Source organism: Rhinoraja longicauda, chromosome 8, assembly GCF_053455715.1.
Source record: "Rhinoraja longicauda isolate Sanriku21f chromosome 8, sRhiLon1.1, whole genome shotgun sequence".
NCBI classification, from domain to species: Eukaryota; Metazoa; Chordata; class Chondrichthyes; order Rajiformes; family Arhynchobatidae; genus Rhinoraja; species Rhinoraja longicauda.
The window spans coordinates 21038315-21064358 of record NC_135960.1 but is presented as its reverse complement, the minus strand read 5'-3'; the positions used below and the strand labels follow the sequence as shown (position 1 = coordinate 21064358).

At 40.4% G+C, this 26044-nt stretch overlaps 1 protein-coding gene across 1 annotated transcript in view; it reads right to left on the bottom strand.

Annotated features, from left to right (window-relative positions):
- Positions 1 to 26044, bottom strand: part of LOC144595762 (low-density lipoprotein receptor-related protein 1-like) — a 1259652-nt gene that overhangs the window by 292656 nt on the left and 940952 nt on the right. The window contains exons 34-37 of the mRNA XM_078403382.1: positions 24153 to 24278; positions 20986 to 21117; positions 635 to 769; positions 410 to 539 (exon numbers count right to left, since the gene is read on the bottom strand). Of these exons, the coding sequence (XP_078259508.1) occupies positions 410 to 539; positions 635 to 769; positions 20986 to 21117; positions 24153 to 24278 (523 nt within the window). The remainder of the gene's footprint in view (positions 1 to 409; positions 540 to 634; positions 770 to 20985; positions 21118 to 24152; positions 24279 to 26044) is intronic.

Below are 26044 nucleotides of genomic sequence, written 5' to 3'. Positions count from 1 at the left end.
CATTATGACGCTATGAAAATGGAATTTTCAATATCAGTTTACAATATCAATTCAGAGTTTTCTTTTCATCCAGACATATGTAAAGGCACTTTATGTTGTTCAAGAGCTGAAGCCAGGTTATGATATCTTTTCATATTTTTCAACTTGTGAAAAGCAGGATTTTTGTGCAGCTTTTCGACACATAGATCAATTTATTACATTGTTAGGACATCCTCTTTCACCAAAGCTAACCGATATGTAGCTCTCTGTTGTGAACTTAGAAATGAATGCATAGGAAATTGAGCATGACATTGTTGAGCCCAAGGGAGAAGGCCAGGATGTGGAAACTTTTCAGTTGATAAAAATGGAAAACGACATTGAATGTGCCCGTCTTGCATTTTCCTTTTATGAAAAAATATTGCTGGTTTACCCTTTCTCTGGATGGACTGCAATTGCACGTGGCTGATCGAGCCCTTGGGATATGACCACATAACGAAAGGATCCATTAAACCTTGCAACTTCAATTATATTGAAGCCATGATCTGACCAGTATATATTGCCTGAGAAAAGATGTAGAAGAGATAAATGTTAATGTTCCAACAAATTACAGCAGTAGCAGCAGGTAATTTAATAAAAAGAGCAGAAACTGTCCTACCAGCTATCCAGTCCACTGCGATGCCTTCAACCCGTCCAAGGCCATTAGTAATAATATCCTCTCTCCAGGTCTGGTCTCGTTTAGCCCTGCTAATTGTGCTCCTTCCCATGTCTGTCCAGTAGATCGTATCATTTGCTGCAAATAAAAAAATTAAAATCAAAACTCAGAAGAGCCTGAATTTGCCAGGATTTTTCATCAGTCAAATCCTAATGAGAAGTTATCTTCCAAGAGGTCATTAGTTCTCATTTCCTCCATTTTGCAGCAATTTTCTTCCAATTATCTGCAAAATGCATTTAACAGGTCATCTGCTGCCTAACTGCTTTTTAAAAAATCTATGAGCATGCATGCAACTGCCATCAGCCTAATCTGACAAAAGAGTCTTACAATATTACAGTGCCCTCCATAATGTTTGGGCCAAAGACCCATCACTTATTTATTTGCCTCGCCACAATTTGAGATTTATAATAGAAAAAATCACATGTGGTTAAAGTGCACATTGTCAGATTTTATTAAAGGGTATTTTTATACATTTTGGTTTCACCATGTAGAAATCACAGCTGTGTTTATACATAGTCCCTCCATTTCAGGGCACCATAATGTTTGGAACACATGGCTTCACAGGCGTTTGTAATTCTTCAGGTGTGTTTAATTGCCTCCTTAATGCAGGTATAAGAGAGCTCTCAGCCTCTAGTCTTTCCTCCAGACTTTGGAAACTTTTATTGCTGTTTATCAACATGAGGACCAAAGTTGTGCCAATGAAAGTCAAAGAAGCCATTATGAGACTGAGAAACAAGAATAAAACTGTTCAGCCAAACGTTAGGTTTACCAAAATCAACTGTTTGGAACATCTTTAAGAAGAAAGAGAGCACTGGTGAGCTTACTAATCGCAAAGGGATTGGCAGGCCAAGTAAAACCTCCACAGCTGATGACAGAAGAATTCTCTCTTTCATCAAGAAAAATCCCCAAACACCTGTCCAACAGATCAGAAACACTCTTCAGGAATCAGGTGTGGATTTGTCAATGACTACTATCTGCAGAAGACTTCATGAACAGAAATACAGAAGCTACACTGCAAGATGAAAACCACTGGTTAGCCGCAAAAATAGGATGGCCAGGTTACAGTTTGCCAAGAAGTACTTAAAAGAGCACCTACCGTTCTGGAAAAAGGTCTTGTGGACAGATGAGACGAAGATTAACATATCAGAGTGATGGCAAGAGCAAAGTGTGGAGGAGAGAAGGAACTGCCCAAGATCCAAAGCATACCACCTCATCTGTGAAACACGGTGGTGGGGGTGTTATGGCCTGGGCATGTATGGCTGCTGAAGGTACTGGCTCACTTATCTTCATTGAGGATCCAACTGCTGATGGTAGTAGCATAATGAATTCTGAAGTGTATAGACACATCCTATCTGCACAAGTTCAAACAAATGCCTCAAAACTCATTGGTCGGTGGTTCATTCTACAGCAAGACAATGATCCCAAACATAATGCCAATGCAACAAAGAAGCTTTTGAAACCTAAAAAATGGTCAATTCTTGAGTGGCCAAGTCAGTCAACCGATCCAAAACCAATTGAGCATGCCTTTTATATGCTGAAGAGAAAACTGAAGGGGACAAGCCCCCAAAACAAGAATAAGCTAAAGATGGCTGCAATACAGGCCTGGCAGAGCATCACCAGAGAAGACACCCAACAACTGGTGATGTCCATGAATCGCAGACTTCAAGAAGTCATTGCATGCAAAGGATATGCAACAAAATACTAAACATGACTACTTTCATTTACATGACATTGCTGTTTCCCAAACATTATGGTGCTCTGAAATGGGGGGACTATGTATAAACACTGCTGTAATTTCTACATGGTGAAGCCACAATGTATAAAAATGGCCTTTATTAAAATCTGACAATATGCACTTTAACCACGTGTGATTTTTTCTATTACAAATCTCAAATTGTGGAGTACAGAGGCAAATAAGTAAATGATGGGTCTTTGTCCCAAACATTATGGAGGGCATTATGTATTTATTAACATTTGTTTCAGTCTTTGATGTTGGTGGAAATGAGGGCTGCTTTATCGTAGTTGAAGAATATTGTAGATGATAAATAAACATCACCCCTTTGGAGATCTGATCGAATCTCACCACTCCCTTCCACACTGTTTTCACTTACAAAAGTTATGTCCCGTGATACCTGAGTTACATTGTTTTACAGTACATAAAAAGATATTTCAGTTCACTATATCTCCACTGATTATTAAAAACCCATTCACTATAATACTCCAATAACTTATTTTGTTCCCATCAAGTCTGCTCAGATTGTATCACTCACAGATGTACTAGTGGCAATTCACAGTGGTCAATTGCCCGACCAACCTGTGTGCCTTTTGCTTGTCAATAGAAATCAGGTCTGGAGGAACCCATGCAATTATCGGGAGAACATGCAAACTCCACACAGACAGCTCTGGATGTTACGATTGAACCCGTGCGGTGGGTGTAGAGAGGGAGCAATTCGACCAGTTCAACCAGCCATTCTAAGGGGCTCCTGCCTTAAGTTCCCACCACGATCAATTGCGCAGACAAGATACAATTGTGTTTTTTTTGTAATAAATATAATCAGTGCATTTGCTCTGCAACTGTTTGTACTTTCAACATAAATCTAAAACCTGTTGGGAACTTGCAATGATAACAGTGATATATTTTCTATTTTGCAAAGTGGTATTGTTGAATTCTCAACACTGGTGTACAATTATTTAAGCTCTCATTGGAGTAGTAGTAGTTAAGGAAATCTTAACTAGTTATCTAAAATACCTTTTCTAAACTCATCTGTTTGAGAATATTCAATCCAGAGATAAATTTCAGAGACACAAGAGATCTTCGACTTGAGCAAAATGCAAAATGCTGGAGAAACTCAGTGGGTTGATGCTCTCATCTTATTTCAATAATCTATAGCTTTTGTACTCAAATCACCAGCCTCTAGTCCTTGACGTTAAGTGCAGTTTCAGGGGTTGGCTTCAACCCAGCAGCATGAGAAGAGGCTGTCAGCATAAGTGCATAAAACCACATATTGTTGACATTGACTTCTATGGTCGAACAAGGTGAATTTTATATGCAATTGTAGTAAGTTTCTTGCTTCAGTACAAACCATGGATACAATTCCCTCAAGCGCACTGATGGAAAAAATACTTACTTTGATGCATTTAGCACCAGCCATTATAGCATCTGGATAGCTTTTATTGGTATATATGGAGGTGATTGTGTTAAGCCTTCACCCTAGAGGCCAATAAGACAGGTGAAACATTGAACATTGAGCAGTAAAGAACAGGAACATGCCCTTTGGCCCACAACGTCTATGCCGAACACGATGGCAAATGAAACTAATCCATTCTGCCAGCACGTGATCTATATCCCTTCATTTCCTGCATATTCAAATGTATATTTAAAAACTAAATAAACACCGCAATGGTATCTGCTTCCACCACCTGCCTTGACATTGTGTTGTAGGCACCTAACACTCTCTGTTAAAAATCTTGTCCTGCACATCTCCTTTAAATTTTCCCCTCTAATATGAACGCTATGTCATAGAAACATAGAAAAACATAGAAAATAGGTGCAGGAGTAGGCCATTCGGCCCTTCGAGCCTGCACCGCCATTCAATATGATCATGGCTGATCATCCAACTCAGTATCCCGTACCTGCCTTCTCTCCATACCCCCTGCTCCCTTTAGCCACAAGGGCCACATCTAATTCCCTCTTAAATATAGCCAATGAACTGGCCTCAACTACCTTCTGTGGCAGAGAATTCCACAGATTCACCACTCTCTGTGTCCTCTATTATTTGTCATTTCCGTGCTGGGAAAAAATGTTCTGACTGTCTACCCTATTGATGCCTCTCATAGTTTTATAAACTTTTATCATATCTGTAGTTGCTGCAGTCTCAAATTCTCTAGAGAAAACAATCCAGCATTGTCCAACATTTCCTTATTGCAAATATGCTATATTCCAGGCAGCATTTGGTAAGCCTCTTTTGCATCCTCTACGAAGCCTATAGAGACTGGTGGACAGCTCACTCCAACAGGGGCACAGCTCTCCCCACTATTGAAAGCATGAAATTGAGCCATTAACTCGAATGAGGCATGTATTAATGGATCCACACCATCTAGGTAAGACCTTCTTTTCTTTGCTACCATCGGGAAGGAGGCTTGAGATCACACAGGTTCAGGAGCATCTACTTTCCCAGGTCTGTAAGGTACTTGAAGCAACCTGGAGAACCCTAATACTTCATCGACAGCAGAGCATTATGGATCACCTCATACACTACCCTGGAATTGTTTTTTAATTGTATTTAATGTCTTGTACTTTGTACAATCACTGTCTTGCAGAGTTTGTAAAATTAATGATTCATTAAGTTTGTGTGCTGTCCGAGTTTATGTGCCTGTGATGCTGATGCAAGCAAGATTTCTATTGCTACTGTGCAAACCATACTTGTGCACTTGATATTAAACTTTATTTGACTTGGCTACAATGAAGTGACCATAACCACACACAATACTCCAAGTGTAGCCTAACCAAACATTCATAAAGCTGCAATAAGACTCATACTCATTGACCTGACCAATGAAGGCAAGCATATCTTATGCCAATAAGTCTGAATAAGGTTCCCTACCCAAACCATCACTGGTCCATATTCTCCAGAGATGCTGCCTGACCCGCTGATTTAATCCAGCACTTTGTGTCCTTTGGTGTAAACAGCTTCTTGCTTATACATATAGGTTTTCTTTGCCATACTATCTACTTGTATAGCTACTTTCGAGGAACTATCACCTTGGATCTTGAGATCCTTCTGTTGTTAAGGGTCCTGCTATTAACTGTTGACTTTCCCACTACATTTGACCTCCAGATATACAATATGCAAAGGTATTTGTCTTTCCATCTACAATCCACACATCAATGAATACCTTCATCTAAAAATATTTCCTTTCAAACCCTTAAAATAACCTCCATACCAAAATTCCACGAAATAAAATATAACTGAGTGGAGCTGTCTAAAGAGAGAAGTCATGTCAAGTCGAGTTTATTATCATATGCACAAGTACATTGAAGTACAGGTACAATGAATATCTTGTTTGCAGCATCTTCAGAGAAAACGACTCAGACAAACACACAAGAACATAAATTATACATAAATGACACATAAAAGTCTGCAAAACAATAAAAAAAAGATGCAAAAAAATAAAAAAGACTGCAAAAAAACACGACTTTAGATCAAAATCACTAAAAAAACATGAAAATGCAAGAGGTGGTTTGAGGTGTTCCTTCGTATGGGTAAGATTAGGGTGTGTAGTTAGGTTCAATAAGCTGACAGTTGTAGGAAATTAGCTGTTCCTGAACTTAGTGTGTGACATCAGGCTCTTGTATCTCTTGTCTGATGGTAACATCTTGATTTATGAACACCTAGGATTCTATGAAGAAGAATGTGCTGAGCTGCATTCCCCGTTGCATGATGGCACTTGGCAATTACAAAACTATTATAGTAGAGTAGGAGGTATGGGATTGTTATGGTTTGTTTTGTCTCTCATAAATTAAACTGTCAAGCACAGTCAGGTGGGAATAGTGAAGTGTGGGGTAGTGTCCATCCTGGCACCACATGTTGTCCTCTTCTACATTGGATTAGGGCAAAGTTGGAGTCAAATTATTAGTAGGAATTATCTATTTTTTCATGCTGTTGGTACATATTTTCACATGCTGAATGCCGATACTCATAGCACCATTAAAACACAGCACAGAAAACATGGCCCACCATGTTGATTCTTTGAAAGAGCAGCCATGCTAATTCTCTCCTCTGTATTTTGTCCATTATTATGCTTGTTTGCCCTCAAGTACCTGTTCAACTTCCTTTCACATTAATTTCTTGATCTGTTGCACTTTTGAGGTAATTACCTTTCTCACTTGAACTAAAACTTATTGTTCCCTATTTTGTTTATATTGCAAATAGCTGAGGGAAGCCACCTCCAGTTTCAATTCCATTTGGTATATTTTGTAGGACCAAGAACCAAGAACCAAGTGTTAAATTTGATTGATATAAATCTCTGCTGTAATAGAAGTAGACTGAATTTCATTGGTGGAGTGTCATTTGAGGGAAAATGGGAGGACAAGCTTTGCACAATAAAACCGATGAATGACAAAAATCAAGAGTAATCAGATTAAATGATTAAATAGAGGCAGAGGATTAAAAATAGACTTTACCAATAATGATACTGATACATCATTTGCACTAACATCAAATTATGCTGAGTACAGACAAAAAGTTATTTCCAAAAGCAGTGACAAATAAGGAGTACAACAATTTTAACCAAACATAGCAGACCTTAATGTTTCATGCTAGAGTGACTGATGATGTAGTTGATGTTTAATTAGCATATGCTTGCCAGCAAAATTGAATTTATCAACACTTATGATAAATTCTGCAAACATGCATATTTTCCATATAGCATAATTTGCTGCACTGATACTGATACAACAATGTTATAACAATCTGAAGAATTGTCTGAAGAAGGGTCTCGACCCGAAATGTCACCCATTCCTTCTCTCCAGAGATGCTGCTTGACCGGCTGAGTTACTCCAGCATTTTGTGTCTACCTTCGATTATAACCAGCATCTGCAGTTTTTTTCCAACACAATGTTATAACACCAACTGTTATACCGAAAACAATATTGTCTGGTGTCACAATTAAGCTTAGAAGATTTTAATGTTCTTGTCCTATAGATTGTAGATAAAAATAATCACTGTTACATTTTGGTACTAAAGTGAAGTGATTTTCTTGGATGTCACACACAAAATAGAACATCTATTCCTTACTAAGAACAGAAAATGTTGCCATGTGCCACATCAATAAAGAGAGGGAAATTTTTTAAATGTTTCAGGTTCATGACCTTCCACTAGGATGAATGGAAGGCTATCAATCTAAAAGCATTAAATATTTAAATCATTTTTCCCTCTCGACAGACAAGGGCTGACAAACAGATCTGAGAATTGCAGAATATTATTCTGCTACTCTGACAAATGTGTCAGGTGAAGCCTCATTAGATAACCACCACCCGAAACAAATACTACAACCCACTCGATTAATCACCAAAACAAAATGCAGGCTGGGATATATGTTTATTTGGCATGAAAATATAATGTAATAAACATGACAATAAATGATAAAACTGGCATATTTGTCATGAATAGAAAATCCTAAACTGTGGAAGTTGGTGACTTTGCAGTCTCTTTTAAAATATAAGAAATTTATACTCAAAGGATGACATGCTTAAAACAATATGGAAATGCTCCATTAGTCCAAGTTACCATTGCTTCATCTTGGCAAACTTTACTACCTAATAACAGCACAGTGAATTGACGAGGAACCGAGATTTGTCGATTCCAACACTCCTCTCGGCCACTGTGATTATGTCCCATGTCACCCAGGAGATCATTGTAACAGGCATGGGAACAAGTAGATATCTCATACATCCCATTATGGTAGAGTGTAGCAGAACCACTTTTGGATAATGAACACCAATATCCTGCACCGACACATAAACAGAATATCACAAATGCATCTATTCACTTGTAATCTTATTTCATACGCTGAGTATGATCCAGAATGAAAAGGATAACAGAATAATTTCCTGTTAAAATTTATACACAGTATAAACTGGGCGATAAGACATATGGTCAAAGGATTTGTTGCCTATTTATATCTCTTTCATTTTACTGCATGTTTCACTTGTACATCTTGTATTTATCTAGCAACTTTACCCACAGAAAACATCTCAATTTGTTTCACAAAGATATAATCAAACAAAATTTGGCAATAACCCACAGAAAGAAATATAGGAATTAATGGTTAAAAGCCTTGCCAAAAGTTTCAAGGGGTGTCCCAGGAAGGAAAGAGAAGGTCAAACGTGGTGAGATTCAGTGAGACATTTTCAGAGTGCAAGGCCTTTGTGTCCGAAAGCACAGTCTTAATGTCAGAGTGACCAAAACCAGGATGCAAAAGATGTTCAGATGAAGAGGAAGCCTGTAGAAATTAAGATTTTACAGAGATTATCGACAAGTTTCAAATTAAATACAATATGTTTTTTTAATTAGACTGCTTTTATATGGGGGGAGGGATGGCAATTTTGGAACTAGGCAAGCAAAAGAATGATGGTGTAATGGGATAGTACTAAATAGTACATGTAGGGCAAGGACAACAGAGCTTCAGATCTCAACCATTAAAATAGAGAAATTAAACTAGGTAAGTGTAATCTTACCCAACTGGATGGTGGTGGAGAGACACTGGAAGAAGGCAATGGGCAATGTTAAGCATGCATTTCCATGTACATATTGAGTGTATTTTTTGCTTGTCAATGATAATGATCTCATCGACATATAGTGCAGACACACTTAGTCATTTTTGTAATTCTCAAATGTTCCTTCAGACTGTTGCTCACTATTTTAGTTTTTCATGTGCCATGTTTTTCATGTTTTTTTAGTTCATTGCTTGGATGAGAACTGTGTTTCCATTGGTTTGTTGCAGATATTCACCGTGCATTTTCCATTCTCTCTCCAAGGGATTTTCATTCTGCTTGCGCAACACATTGCTTTAGCAAAATCTGATCTGTAAAATGGGAATTCAAAAGTGATGCTCATCTATAATGATCGGGTTTCTCAAACAAAACAAGTTCATGAAAATAAATAAAATAGCCATTATCCGTATCTGGGAAGAAATGAAAGAGCATAAAAAATATGCCGGCCAAAGAATCCATTTCTGTAAGTCTGTGAAGGTAAGTGGCATGATAGTAATTATGTGTTGATGTTCCAATTTTTTATATCTGGAAGATGGGTTCTTTGAATTCCCTGCATCATTAGTGTTCCATCTCAGGTAGTAAATAAAATCCTGTAATGACTGCATTTTACTTGTGCTTAATAGGATATAGAATAGAACATCTTAGGCCCCCTCGGTCATGGCTGACCATGGGTGATGCATCCTAGTTGGCTGCTTGCTCCACACCTCGGCTAGAGCAGCGTCGCTTGTGGCTGAAGAGACCATTGCGGGAGTGACAGTCTCTGTCGCAAAGATCACATTTGTGTGTGGACTCTGGTCTGTTGAAGTTGCTGCGCTCCTTTATGCGTGCCCACTTTTCTGCCACTGCGTTCACCAGTTTCTCTTCCCCGTTTTGAGATGTTGGTTCAGGGTACCTTGTACGGTCAGCTGCAAGGCTCTCCCAGGACTCCACATCGATGTCGAGCACCTTCAAATCTCTCTTGCAGACATCCTTGTAATGTAGTTGGGTTACGTTGGTTCTCCTCCCAGATTTTAGCTCTCCATAGAGGATGTCTTTTGGAATACGCCCGTCCTCCATGCGGTGGACATGGCGCAGCCTGCGCTGCCTGAGTAGAGTGTTCAGTAGAAGGCCAGCGCAAGACAGAATCTCGGCATTGGACACTCTGTCTTGCCAGGATATACCCAGGATATGGCGGATGCTTCTAAGGTGGAAGGTGTTGAGTCTTCTCTCCAGTAGAATAAAACAGATGCACAATAATTTACTGTTGGCATTTACTGTAACTGAATATTGAATGCAAAGTGATATGTTGCAATCTTCCAATGTTTCATCCCTATCAGTAGTCTTAGATATTTGGAGAGTGTGAGGATATGTGAAATTCCCCCCGATTCCTAAAATCTTTAACCTCCCATTTCTTTCAGGTCGGTGAACCACTTGTTATTACTGAGGGAGGCCATGCTAGAGTAAAGGTCTTGACTCACAACACAAGTGACAGGACCTACAAAGTGAAAACAGAAAGAAAAATTGGTGTGATCTTTACCAGGTAAAAATAGTCATAGAAAAGCCATCTTTTTTATCATTGCATCCTAAACTGGGGGTGTATTCCTCCAGCAGTTCAGTGCAACTGAAGAAGGGTCTCAACCCGAAACGTCACCCATTCCTTCTCTCCCGAGATGCTGCCCGACCTGCTGAGTTACTCCAGCACTTTGTGAATAAATACCTTCGATTTGTACCAGCATCTGCAGTTATATTCTTCTGCTATCTTAAGATTGCTGGGTTGCTAAGATAATATGTCACACTTTGTCACAATATGTTGCCTGAAGAGAATATGTCACACTATTTGTCCCAACCTTCCAACCACTAGGATTTGATGACCACAATAAACAGTTGTTGTCTTGATGTTCCTTGTTTAAGTAAGTAATAATTTCACAGGCACAGGGATGGAGATGAAGACAGATTACGTGCAAATCAAAGGCTATAGGAAGTAAGATTGAATAGATTCAAACGTTGAAAGGAACTTATCATGAAATACTGCATAAGATGCATTTGTCGAAAATGGGAAAAAAGAGCTGAAGAAAATATAGGAGAATCAGCAGAAAGTGAGGCACTGCTAAATGTGAATTAAAGCACAAGAGGCATTTAGTGTTCACCTGCAGTATTGGGTGTTCTTCAAAGCTGAAAACATCAGAAGGACCACCAGAGACAACAATGAAGAACATAATGCAGTGATCCATGAGCAGAAGGAAGCTATGTTACTCATAGAAGTGGTTTGTATACTCATGTAACACAAACTATTTTGTTACAAAAGTCCATGTAGACAATATCTGCTGTCCTACGCTCATCAATCACCTTCATCATCTCTTCAATAAACTTCATCAAGTCTGCAAGACGTGACGTGACCCACACAAATCCAAGATGACTGTTCCTAATCCTAATCTCTTCTAAATGTGAGTAAATCCTACCCCTGAAAATGAGAAAATTACAAACTAAATTATAAAAGAGACATAGTTAATGTTTGAATCAATAAAGAGCTACTGGCCCGAAACACTAATTCTGCATCCCTCTTCCAGATAACGTATGATTTGAGAAGTTCCATATTCCATTTTTATTCAGGATTCAAAATTGATTATGGTACTTTGGAAAATGTTTCAGTGAGTTGACATTGAGCATTATAGAATGTTGCTGTTGATATTCAGTAATACATTACATCACTCATGCATTAGTCAGCTCTTTGTACCCATGTGCATGCATTGTATTATTGGCTATAGGATTATTGTTCCCAAGGCTGGTATTCAAACAGCTGAAGTGGAAAGGTTAATGGGAGGGGTTATTTTAACCTTCCTAAACAATGTCATTTACGTAGTTAAGATTGGCTTTAACAATTGTTATAGCAGATGTCAGATTTATTCATGTGATGCCAGACTCCCAAAGTCACAGCCAGAGAGGCATGCCAAAGCTACCAGAGAAAATTAATGGCAGGCACAGAAGGTTATGCTACAGATGAGTTTCTTTTTATGTTATACCAGTCCAACACTGAAAACATGAAGACTTAAAGTAATCATAGCACTCAGCAGTCTGTAATTCATTTGTTCAGGCATAAACTGGGCTCACCTGGAGGTTATAAAAACACAGTATGAAATGCAAAATATTGTTTAGTTAAGTTTAAAGATACAACGTGGAAACAGGTTCTTCAGCCCAATGTGTCCACGCTGACTAGCAATCACTAGTTTATCTTAACTCTAGGACAATTTATAGAAGCCAATTAACCTAAAAACCTGCACATCTTTGGAATGCCACTAATTCTCCCATACAGCAATAGGAGTTATAATTCACAGCAGCATATTAATTGACCAATCGGCACTTTTTTTAGATATGGGGGGAAACTAGAGCATCCAGGGAAAACCACATTGTGTAAACTCTGCACAGAGCAGCAATGGTCAGGTTCAAACCTGGCTCTATAGCTGTGAGGCAGCAACATTCTCTCTTGTGCCACTCTGCCAGATATAATACATTTAATATTTTCTTGAAACAATAATTAATGTGTAAAGTTAGCATTTGTCAAAATAAAATAATTAGCATGCAATTGGGTTTGATAAAAGAAATGGAAGTTAGGAGCCCTATACTTCTAGTCACACACCCAAATAGGTATCAAGAATTAGAAAGTACTCTAAATTAAGATTGTTTAGGGATCACCGACTATGCACAGAGCTTTAACTACTGGTTGGACATTTTGGTCATTTCTTTGATTCTGCCTGATTTGAAATGAAAAGCCATTGAAAATACCAAAGTTTCACAGCGAAGTGGTCAGTAGAAGTTGATTTTTTGCAGCACTCCAGATGTAGTCCCAAAAGTCCTCTGATAAACTGAAATACATGTTCCCATCTTTTTCTTACAATAAAGAATAACATTGCACTTGCTTTGCTTCTTGCATGTTGCAGCTTTCTGTGCTTTAGGTATGAGGACACACAGTTCTTTCTTTGCCAATATTTTTGTTGTCTCTCTCCATTGAAAAATAAATATTTCACTTTTTAATTCTTCCTAACAATGTGGTGTCCTCACATTTCCCCACACCATACTTTCTCCTCCAAATTTGTCTAATCTTAACTCTATCCTTAGATGGACTTTCTGTGTCCCGTAACTTGTTTCATACGTATCTATCCTTCCTCAAAGAGTTCCAATAAGTTTTTCAAACACAATTTTCCTTTCATCAAAGCATGTTCTGCTTATTTATATTTCATTTTCCCCTTGATCTGATACCTTTCCCAGTGGTGAATTTCAACTTTTGTTCAAGAACAGATACGATGGTAGCTGCCAATTGTTTCCTACTTTCCATATTCCTCCTTAATTCAGTGACATTACCAGTTTTCCAATTGTGGGGACCTTTCCAGAATCTTGTAACATAACTACTGACGTACATGTTATTCCTGCACAAATTCTTTGAAGATTTTAGGAAGCAAATGAATTATTTGATCTATTAGCAAAAAACATAAAGTGCTGGCAGAACACAGTGGATCAGGCAGCATCTGTGGAGTGGAGTGGAGTGGAGTGGAGTGGAGTGGAGTGGAGTGGAGTGGAGTGGAGAGATAGATAGATAGATAGATAGATAGATAGATAGATAGATAGATAGATAGATAGATAGATAGATAGATAGATAGATAGATAGATAGATAGATAGATAGATAGATAGATAGATAGATAGATAGATAGATAGAGTCCTACAGCACAGAAAGAGGCCCTTCAGCCCATCGTGTCCGTGCCGCCCGTTACCAAACACAGTCTAATTTTAATCCCATTTTCCCGCATTTGGACCGTAGCCCTGAATGTTGTAGCATTTCAAGTGCCCATCCAAATGCCTCTTAAACGTTGTGAGTGTTCCCACCTCCACCACCACCCCAGGCAGTGAGTTCCAGACTCCAACCACCCTCTGGGTGAAAAAGTTCTTTCTCACATCCCCCCGAAACCTCTCTCCCTTTACCCTGTATCTATGTCCCCTCGTTGTTGAACCTTCCACCAGTGGAAGAAGTTCCCCGCCATCTACCTTATCTATGCCCCTCATGATCTTGTACACCTCGATCATGTCCCCTCTCAGCCTTCTCTGCTCCAGGGAAAACAACCCCAGTCTGCTCAGTCTCTCCTCATAGCCGAGGCCCTTCATCCCTGGCAGCATCCTGGTGAATCTCCTCTGCACCCTCTCCAAAGCTATCACATCCTTTCTATAATGTGGTGACCAGAACTGTACACAATACTCCAGCTGTGGCCTCACCAGTGTTCTGTACAATTCCATCATTACCCCCCTACTTTTATATTCGATGCCCCGGCTAATGAAGGCCAGTAACCCATATGCCTTTTTAACCACCCTGTACACCATGAATGGTGTCCTGCTGCTGCCTTCAAGGACTTGTGTACCTGTACTCCAAGGTCCCTCTGTACCCCTGTCTTCCCTAGGGTCCTTCCATTCATGGTGTACTCCCTCTCCAAGTTATTTCTGCCAAAGTGCATCACCTCGCACTTTTCAGGATTAAATTCCATCTGCCACTGCTCCGCCCATCTGACCATCTCATCTATATCTTCCTGCAGCTTGCAGATCCCTTCCTCACTATTCACCACCCCCCCTACCTTTGTGTCATCTGCAAACTTGCTGATCATGCCCTGTACGTTGACATCCAGATCATTTATGTAGATTACAAACAGTAAGGGACCCAACACCGATCCCTGCGGCACCCCACTGGACACCGGCCTCCAGTCACAGAAGCACCCTTCTACCATCACCCTCTGCCTTCTGTCACTAAGCCAGTTTTTTATCCATTTTGCCAAGGTGCCCTGGATCCCATGGGCTCTTACCTTCTTGACTAGTCTCCTGTGTGGGACCTTGTCAAAAGCCTTACTGAAATCCATGTATACCACATCCACTGCACTACCCCCATCTACCTCCTTGGTCACCCCTTCAAAAAATTCAATCAAGTTAGTCAGACACGACCTTCCCTTAACAAAGCCATGTTGACTATCCTTAATTAACCCTTGATCCTCCAAGTGAAGACTGATTCTGTCCCTCAGAATCTTTTCTAGCAGCTTCCCCACCACCGATGTCAGACTCACCGGCCTGTAGTTCCCAGGTTTATCCCTACTGCCCTTCTTAAATAATGGCACCACATTAGCTATCCTCCAGTCCTCCGGTACATCCCCTGTTGCAAGAGAGGCTCTGAAAATTTGTGCCAGAGCCCCCGCAATCTCCTCCCTTGCCTCTCTCAGCATCCTGGGATACATCTCATCAGGGCCCGGAGACTTATCCACTTTTAAGCCTGCCAGAGCCTCCAGCACCGCCTCCCTGTCAATAGCAATATGCTCAAGAACATCACAACCCTCCTGCTCCATTTCTAAGTCCGCATCGCCCTCCTCCCTCGTAAAAACAGATGCAAAAAATTCATTTAAAACATCTCCTACATCCTCTGGCTCCACACACAGCTTCCCACTATGGTCCCTGATGGGCCCCACTCTTTCCCTCGTTATCCTCTTACCCTTGATATACTTATAGAACACTTTGGGATTTTCTTTTATTTTGCCCGCTAGTGCTATCTCATGGCCCCTTTTTGCTCTCCTAATTTCTTTTTTAAGAACCGCCCTACACCTTCTATATTCCTCTAATGATGTCTGTGCCTTAAGTTCTTTATGCCTTCCAAAAGCCCCCCTTTTTTTTCGAATCAATCCTACTATATCGTTCGACATCCAAGGTTCTTTGGACTTGTTTGTCCCACCCTTGAACTTTAGGGGAACATGCTTCCTCTGTACTTTTTCAATTATTCCTTTGAATGACTCCCACTGTTCTGATGCGGTCCTCCCCATGAGAAGCTGATCCCAGTCCACCAGGGCCAACTTCTGCCTTATCAGATTAAAATCAGCCTTGCCCCAATTTAGAAATTTTCCTCTTTCCTCTGGTCCCTCTTTATCCTTTTCCATTACCACCTTAAATATCACTGAATTGTGAACACTGTCACCAAAATGCTCTGCCACTGACACTTCAGCCACCTGTCCGGCCTCATTTCCCAAGATTAAGTCCAATACCGCCCCCTCCCTTGTTGGACTTTCAACATATTGGCTCACAAAGCCCTCCTGGATGACCCTTAGGAACTCTGCACCCTCAGGGCCCTTGACACTTTGGCTATCCCAATCAATATTCGGGAAGTTGAAATCCCCTACTATTACTACCCTGTTGTTTTCACACACCCCGAGATTTGCCTACAAATATGTTCTTCTATTTCCCTCTGACTGTTTGGGGGTCTGTAGTATACACCCAGTAAGGTGCATGCCCCTTTTCTATTTCTCAATTCCACCCAAATAGCCTCATTTGAGGAACCCGCTAATATGTCATCCCTTCTTACAGCAGAAATATATTCTTTGATTAATACTGCAACACCCCCTCCCCTTTTTCCCTGCTCTCTGTTTCTCCTGAAGATTCTATATCCTGGAATATTGAGCTGCCAGTCCTGCCCTTCCTTCAACCATGTTTCCGTAATGGCAACAATGTCATACTCCCATGTGTTCAGTAACACCTTCAATTCATCCCCCTTGCTTCCAATACTCCTTGCATTAAAATAAATGCCGTTCAGACTTGCCCTACCACATTGTGCTGGGGCATTCTTGTTCTGCCTCCCAATCTGACCAGTTTTTTCCTCTATATTTTCCTTCTCCTCACCCCCTATACTAGCTCCATGCTGTATCCCAACCCCCTGCCAAATTACTTTAAACCCTCCCCAACAGTGCTAGCAAACCTCCCCACCAGGATATTGGTCCCCCTCTGGTTAAGGTGGAGACCGTCCGGCCTATACAGTTCCCACCTTTCCCAGAAACAGGCCCAATTATCCAGAAAAACGAATCCCTCCCCTCTGCTCCAACTCCTGAGCCACACATTAAACTGCTCTATCCTCCTATTTCTATACTCACTAGCTCGTGGCACAGGGAGTAATCCAGAGATTACAACCTTAGATGTCCTACACTTCAATCCTCTACCTAGTCCTTTTTTTAAACTCTCTTCCTAGCCCCCTAAATTCTCCTTTCAGGACCTCTTCCCTTATCCTACCTATATTGTTGGTACCTATATGTACCACGACCTCTGACTCCTCTCCCTCCCCTTTCAGGATATCCTGGACACGCTCAGACACATCCCGGACACCGGCACCAGGGAGGCAAACCACCATCCGGGTCTCCCGACTGCGTCCACAGAATCGCCTATCTGACCCCCTCACTATAGAGTCCCCTATCACTATTGCTCTCCTCTTCCTTTCCCTACCCTTCTGAGCAACAGGGCCGGACTCCGTGCCAGAGGCCCGGGTGCCGTCGCTGCCCCCAGGTAGGCTGTACTCCCCAACAACACCTAAACAGGAGTATTTATTGCCACATGGATCCATTGAATGGACACATGATGCTTTGTGTCAGAGTCTTCATTCCATCTTGACCCATCCAAATATCTCAACTCTTTCTTGTCCCATCTCCAAATATCTTAATTCCCTCTTTGGTCAATTTTCCTACTCCATCCTTATTTCTTTGTAATTAATTTAATTTATATTTAAGACACTAATTTCAGACTTATATTTGTGAATATGATCCTCAACTGAAATTATTAATTATTCCCACCTCCTGAAATTATTTATAACAACCTATTATTGCCTGTTTTTTGATGCTGTTCTGAGAAACTGTATGCAAATACTCTCCATGAACTCATTCTCAACACTTAGAAATCCATCAGAAGATTAAATTTAATAATGATTATTGCAGTATTTTATTACTATGGATCATGTTAGGAAGTTTATTTCTCATCCAAGTTGATTCTGTATCTTGGGCTTCTGAGCCAGGATAATTGCTGACATCTATAGTAATCTTATCCTTTGTTATCACTGTTACTATCATTTAAAAAAAAATGTCTATGTCAAACAGGACAGAATATTTAGTTTTTAAGCTTTGCCACATTGCACCCGTTTCTTTGTGATCACTATCAGATCAAATCCATTTATTTTTCTATTTTGCCATTAATTTGTCAACTGAATGTAATGTGTGTTTGCCTGTTGCAATGGAACAACTTCCTTTCCTGTTGCTGGTCTGAAAGCCCTATGGAATGAACCCCTCATTACCCACAGCAATTCCTGATTGTGGACGCCAAGATGAACATTTCTGCAGTACATTGCTTAAGACCGGACCACTACATTTCATTAAATACGGATTTTCAAAAACATGCATCCAATTTGTCACAAAAGAAAGAGTCACACAGGGACTTAGAAAGAGGCAAGTAATGATTATTCTGCTTAATTAATTTAAAATACATCTGAAATGCTTTAACACTGTAGTCAAACTTCTCTTGTAGTGCATTGCGGCAAGTGCAATCACAACAAATTGATTGGACACCAATCCCTCAGCTAATAATTCACTTACATTTTTGAAAAAGATTAGTACATTCTAATTAAAAATGTGAATCTGTTTTCAATTTTTGCTTTCTTAATCAGGATTCACAGCCATGGCCATTTGAACCACAAAGGCTCTTCTGCTAACTAACCAGCAACCACTAACCATTCTCTCCTTACTCCCTGAAGTCAGAGATTATGAATTCAGAGATTATGCAGGACCTCCATTTTTGCAATAAATATAACAAGACCACCACTTCCTTCTTAGGAAGAATGTAGAAGTAGAGACAATCAGTCGTTTCCTGCTTCAGCATAACAATATGACACGGCACCATATGCCGTTCCAACATTCCAAGCCCTGATGTAGGAAGTGCTACAAAGACATAGAGTGGTCAGAAGCTTGTCTAAACCTGTGAACTCTGTGCTGATAAGTGTATGTCAGTGTGTTGGTAGAAACAGTTGTAAGGTGTTGTCTCTGTCTCTGACTATCCTTAAAAATGCCGTCATCTGTACAATCAGAGAGAATACATGAACCATTTCCTCCCTCTTACAAGTGTAAGATCAATTGAAATAAATACACCTTTGTTTGACCTTAAGAATGGAGAAGGTCAATGACCCTTCACCACAACAGGACCCTTCACCTCACATGGCAACAGGATGATCGAAGAAGTAGGTAAACATTGATCTCCTATATTCCTCAGAGGGCCCAGGCTCCAATTGTAAAATAACTTCTTAAACTCTGAATAAACTGTTCTCAGCAATGGGATTGTTTCTCCCCAAGTGATTCAATTTTCCAGGAAAACTTTTGTCTTTTCAGTTTTCTTATTTTAGATGCTCACTGAGTAGATCATATTTAATAAAAAGTAGGCATAAACATGAGGCAAGAGTATTTCTGCTTCTCATAGAGCTGTGGAGAAAATAAGTTAACTTGCCTAAGGGAAATTATGAGTTTCTGTATCTTCTACATTAAATGATTGGGGATTTCATTGCTCTGAGGTACAGTTGGATCATGGTGTCTGAGTATGCTAGAACAACAATTAAATAGGAAAACCTGCAGAGAGTTATTGTTTATCACTAGGGGGAATTGATTGCAAAAGTAGAGATTATGCTTCATTTTATACAGAGCATTATTGAAACCATACCTGGTGTACATTATTAAACTCCTTGCTTAAGAAAGGATGTTAATTCTTTGAAAGTGTTGTGCTTTAGATGTATAAATTAGGATTTTATCAGTTTGATTGCCTACTCACTCAGAGCACATGGCAATTTGGTAGGTAAGAAATTTGACAGTAGTTTTAAGCAGCCACATCTTTGATTTTACATGTTGCCCGCGCCTTTGCATACAGAGAAAAAATCTGCCGAAGCAAGAACTACAAAATATTAACTGAGGGGAGAATGGATAAGGTGTTTATTTTGGAACAAGGAAATGCTAATTAACGTATAAGTGCTTTACAGAACAAAGAAGGAAAGACAAATTCCTCTCTGCAAAATGATCAAAAACAACAGGCCAAGATATAACATAATTGCTACAAGGTTTAGAGATGAGACAAGGGAAGGTTTATTCACCCAAAGTGCCGTAAAGTTTCGGAATTCACTGTTTTATTGGAGGAAAAAGCCTTTATCATGTCTAAAACAATATTTTGATGTTCATTTGAAGGCCCATAACTTGCAAGGCTTTGGACATAGTACTAGAGGTTGAGGTAATTCTTTATTGATTGGAATGAGTATTGTGAGCTGACTAGTCCTTTATTTGGATCACACTTTCTTTGATATAATGATTCCTCAATTCCTTTGAAGTCCCAGAAAGAAAGTACAAATGGAATGCTTCCTAACTAAGCCAACATTTGCTGCTACATGAATATCGTGTTTCAAAACAAATGAAAATTGGAATATCAGTAGCCTGTCAGATACTTTGCCAGTGTGGTATCGATTGATTGTCTGTAAGACAATGCATATCTACTTACTTCCCCATCAAAATGTCAAAGATTCTGGCAGTGCAGTTTTAACAGCTATTCATTGAGCGCCTTGTGTTGGTGTGCACAAGAAGTCCTGACCGATATATTTCAAGGTTAACATTGGTCATGCTTTAATTTGCAATTCTGAGCCTAAGAGTGAGGTAACTTATAGGCAGGTCAAAGTAACAGGGCAAACACTTATCTGGTTGTCAGAACAACGGTATGCACAAGATGATACACAATCTTTTTATGATATTGTGCACTTGTTTAATTTACATTCAGGTCACTTAAAGATTTTGACCCCATGTTCAAACAAGTAGTAATGACCAACCAGTGAATAATAGTATTAGTGGCATTCTCGGTCAATACATCAATCAAAGAGCTATTTATTAACAGCTCTGTCCAAATATAATCTATTCAAAGAAGCATTTGTCCAGCCAGTTCCTCATGATTTATTTTGAGTTGTTTTGATTTGTTGAAATACAACACTCTTGTTTAAGAAAAGAAAATGAAGCAAAACTTAAAGAATACACTGAATGCTGAGTTAAAAGAAACAAATCCTTTTGGATAGCAGTTAATATAATGTGTAACAATGAGAGCAAAAGTCATTGATAAATGCAGTAGTGTTGTGTTAATCTTGCTGCATAAATAGGAATTCATTAACATTTTAGACTGACAAAATATCGAAGAGAAACAAACCTGCATGAAAATCTATTCCTACTGTAAGCGATGTTCCAGATATTGGTAGCAAGGCATCTGATCTATCATTCGGTTCAAGTGGTATTCCTCGGATCTCTTCATGAACAGAATACATCAGGAAGGATCCAAATCCTGATAAGTACAATTCCCATGTTATTTTCAGAGAAGATGGATATGACAGAATAAGCTCCCTTTTAGTTACTTACTACACCGTCTCTACTTATACAATATTAAATTCAGCATACAATCTAACTAGATCTTGACTGATATTAACAATTTAAAAGCAGAGACCATTCAAACCATTGATTGATAACATTTATTCATTTTAATCTCCTAACCAATAATGAAGCATGATGCAACAACTGTGTATTTCCCTCCATGGATGCTGTTTGACCTGCTGATGGATTTTTTTTGGGTCAAGCAGCATCTGTGGTGGGAAATGGACAGTCAACATTTCAGATCAGGACCCTTCATCGGGACTGGGAAAGGGGAGATAGCCAAGATAAAGAGGTCACTCCTGGGAGGAGTGGTGCAATGTGCAAGGTTAACCTTCAATTTAGCCCTGGGTTTGAATCTGATGCTTTTTAATTGGTCTAGGAGCGGAAAAACAATGATTATATTAATGGTGGTGTAACCAATAACCAGTAGATCTGCAAAAACTGTGAATCACATGAGTACAAGTAGATAGCCTAACACAATGTGAGGAGAGGAGTTGTTAGCAAACAGCCATATGCATGCTCTTCTGCTAAATTAAGAGCACTGTATTCAAGCAAGCAATTCCCTTTGAAAAACAATTAGATGTTTGGGAGAATGCTAGGGCAAGTTTAGAAGGTCCAGTAAATCATGAGGCTACCTGTGAGGTCACTTGTCTTTCCAGAGACTTCCGAGGCCAGCTTGGCGCCTGTTGCAACAAATAACTCTTGTGTTCGACACCAAGGAGGATAACTAGTTTGAAAGCATAGTTTTAACTGTTGTTATTAGATTGGGGTTTAATGTCTGGCTTTTAGATATAAAAATACTTGTTAAACGAGCTGATGGGACTTTGTCTTTGGACTGGGTCGCGACTGGTGCCAAAGGAAAACTGAAAGCCATGCTGTGGACGAAGCCGCCTTCCACTGACTGGGAGTCCACCAGATGTTGTCAAGTATAAGTTGTTAAGTAGAGATGGTTTGATTAACAACTAGCTTGTGTGGTCTCTGATTCCAAAACCAAATAGTCAGTCTAAATACCTAAAGTACTGTAAGTGTTGCTTATAGCATTACACCCAATGACATATATTCAGCAAGAATGTAATTCTATTGCAATTAATGAAGACAGATCTTACAAAAGCATATCACCAGATCCTTGTTTAAAGTATGATTTGATATATCAAAATATAGAATGTTTTGACTATTGTTATATTTGAGTAAGGATCATTTGTCTTCACGATGATGAAAAGCTAGCCTGGCTTTATTTGAAGTTTCAAATTATTCATTTCAATTACATCAATTGAAATACATTGAATGGAAATTGTGTTATTTAGCTTCATCAGGCTTCACATCTATATACTAAAACTCTCGTTTGTTCGCTTGTTCCTGAACTACAGCCAAAATGGTACAAGATAGCGCAACAATTTTAGGCCCACCTTACTCATCGTCGTCCCGTGGTCATATGGAAGACGTTTAATTGAAATCGGTGTTATATTTTTAAAGTTATTCACATTATAAAGATTTTTTAAATGTGCATGCGCAGTTGGGGCTCCATTGATCTGGTACTTATGTAAGATGTCCACCGCACCGCGCGTGCACAGAACAAACGTGTCCGCAACCGCGCTGTTGGGGCCCGTTGAGCAGGGCTTGGCCGCCTGTCTCTTGGAGGCGGGAGAGACAGGCCTGGTGCCTAGGGAAGCAGCCGAAGCCTGGGCCTGGACGTGACCAGGTAACCGTGAGCCTGAGGTGGGCCAAGGGGAAAGGCAACTGCAGCAGCGGCAGTGAGGCCGGGCTTTGGTGGAGGTGGAGGCCGAGGCCTGGGCCTGACAAAGGGCCTGCCCTCAGCTCCTCCGTTCCCCCTCCTCTTCCTGGCCGGCTTAGCGCCTTCCCCAAGCAGTCCAGAGGCCAGTGGGAGGGCCACTGCCATCTACCACTGAACATCCCCGCACCGGGATGGGACAGGACTCTCCCCCCTCCCCCAACCCCTGCTCCATCAACGGCGACCGCCCGGGCTTGGAGGCGGGTTGCTCCTGGGAGGGAGGGGGAGGGGTGGGAGGGAGAGGGGAGGGGGACGGAGAGGGGAGGGGGAGGGAGAGGGGGAGGGAGGAGGGGAGGGGAGGGGGTGTGGGGGAGGGGGTAGAGGAGGGGAGGGAGGGGGAGGGGGTGGGAAGGGGAGGAGAGGGTACTACACCAATGCAGGAGAGGCAACCCTAGGGTGGAGGGGGGAGAGGGGAGGGGGGAGTGTGGTAGGGGAGAGGGGAAGGGGGAGTGGGGTGGGGGAGAGGGGAAGGGGGAGTGGGGGAGGAGAGGGTGCTGCACCAATGCAGGAGTGGTTTGGGCCCAACGGGTCCACTTAGTTTAGTAATTACCTAAAGTTCAACAGTGAAGGATTAGGTTACCAACTTCAAGTATGTTCAATCGCAATAGGAATATACAGATCCAATAACAAAAATATAACGTCAAAAATATCTGTTTCTATTTGTATATAGAATGTAAACTGTATGTAGAAAATATATGAAAACATAAACTGTCTCATTGTAACATGTCTCATGTTCATGCAGGCTATTTTAATAAAAATATCCCAGTTTAGAATTAAATCTCTCTGAAGTATATATATCTGAATACCAGAACCAGATCAGTTCTGCTACTTTTATTATGCCCATCTATCTGAACTCCACATACTTTAAAGGCTACCTCTTTACACATATTAAGATAGGAGCTTAATATTCAGCTCCCTATAACATAAGATCTGCTAGGAATGTGAACTCATCTGATGGCAGTCTAGACCTATCTTTCCAATGGGTTTTAGGAATTCTGTTTGTTACAAATTGCAAAGAAGAATGGCACCAAACACCTATCAATAACCTGACAATCACTCAAAGGTTGATTTGTATATGATCAGTACAAGAAAGTAAAAACATATTTGAACTTCACCAACTGGAACCAATGTTGGTTTACTCGATTGATGGCAACACTTACCTTCACATGACATTTTGTCTCTGTGTAGTCGATAGCCCACAGTGCACTTGCATGTTATTCTTGTTTCTGAGACTGGCAGACAAAGCTGGGAGCAGCCACCGTTGTTAACACTGCACAGATTAGTACCTAAGTGGGGAATATAAAATCAGTTTTCCGTGAGCCGAGAGCCACTTCAGTTAGCTATCTTCTAAATGAATAACGAGACTTCTCTTGACTGCGTCAAAATGATTGATGAAAATAAGTGTACTTGAAGCAGGAACTGAAATTTCTACATGCAAGAGCTCAGGAAAGCATACTTTGTTAGAATAATGGAATATTGAATCAAACCACAGTAATGACATTGGTCCTTAGTTAAAATTATGAGTTATGATAGTCTTACACTGGTTATGCTCATTGTGCAGCATGTTGGCCCTTCTTTTTACTGGAGGCCTTGAGATATAAGGAGAGGTTTGATAAGCTGGGACTTATTTTCCCTGGAGCCATTGTAGAATGAGGTGACCATATAAAGCTATGTACAATTATGAGGGGAATAGATGAAGTGAATGGTCACAAACTTCTTCTCAAGAGCCAACCATGAGATGGCACAGAATTAAAAATTCATTTGAATACATTGTAGATTCATAATGTGGCCCAAAAGTAACAAGAGAAGATTCCAACCAAAATCATTTATGAGAAATGGGGTTTGCACAGTGGCACAGCAATAGAGTTGCTGCCATACAGTGCCAGAGACCTGGGTTCAATCCTGACTACAGGTGTTGTCTGTACAGAGTTTGTACGTTCTCCCTGTGGCTGCGTGGGTTTACTTCAAGTGCAACGGTTTCCTCCCACACTCCAAAGACGTACAGATTTGTAGGTTGATTGGTTTGGTATAATTGTAAATTGTCCTGAGTGTGTGTAGGATTGTGTTAGTTTGCGGGGATCGCTTGTTGGTGTAGACTTGGTGGGCCGAAGGGCCTATTTCCACGCTGTATCTCTAAAGTCTAAAGTAAAGTGTGAACAGTAAGACCTAGAAGAGGGCTCCACTGGTGCCTTTCTTTTCCTTTTAACATTTCATCCACTTTTCTAACAGTGCGTGCGGCACGGCTCTCGGGCGGCACGGTGGCGCAGCGGTTGAGTTGCTGCCTTACAGCGAATGCAGCACCGGAGACTCAGGTTCGATCCTGTCTACGGGCGCCATCTGTACGGAGTTTGTACTTTCTCCCCGTGACCTTCGTGGGTTTTCTCCGAGATCTTCGGTTACTTCCCACACTCCAAAGACGTACAGGTATGTATGTTAACTGGCTGGGTAAATGTTAAAAAAATTGTCCCTAGTGGGTGTAGGACTAGTGTTAGTGTGCGGGGATCGCAGAGCGGCGTGGACCCAGTGGGCCAAAGGGCCTGTTTCTGCGCTGTATCTCTAAAATCTAAAAAATCTAAAATCTTAGTGGACAAGGACATTGTAAATACTGAGAACTGCCTTTAATAACTTTCACATAGAACTCAATGGAATTCCTTTGCGAGATGTAAATATTGACTGAAAAACTTATTGCCCGTCAATTGGCCAAATGTGTAACAGAGTCACAACACTGACTTCTGAAATTCGTTCTGAATTGGAGACAGAGTACACCACACTAAGATGATGTTGGCCTCAACCAACCAGAGTTGAATTGCAAGATAAACATATACAGAATATGAACAGATAAAGAATATACCTGCAAGAGTAGTTTTCAGATGGTCTGAAAATGAAGACGGTGTTCTTTCAAAATTCTGCTCATCATATCATATCATATCATATATATACAGCCGGAAACAGGCCTTTTCGGCCCTCCAAGTCCGTGCCGCCCAGCGATCCCCGTACATTAACACTATCCTACACCCACTAGGGACAATTTTTATACTAACCCAGCCAATTA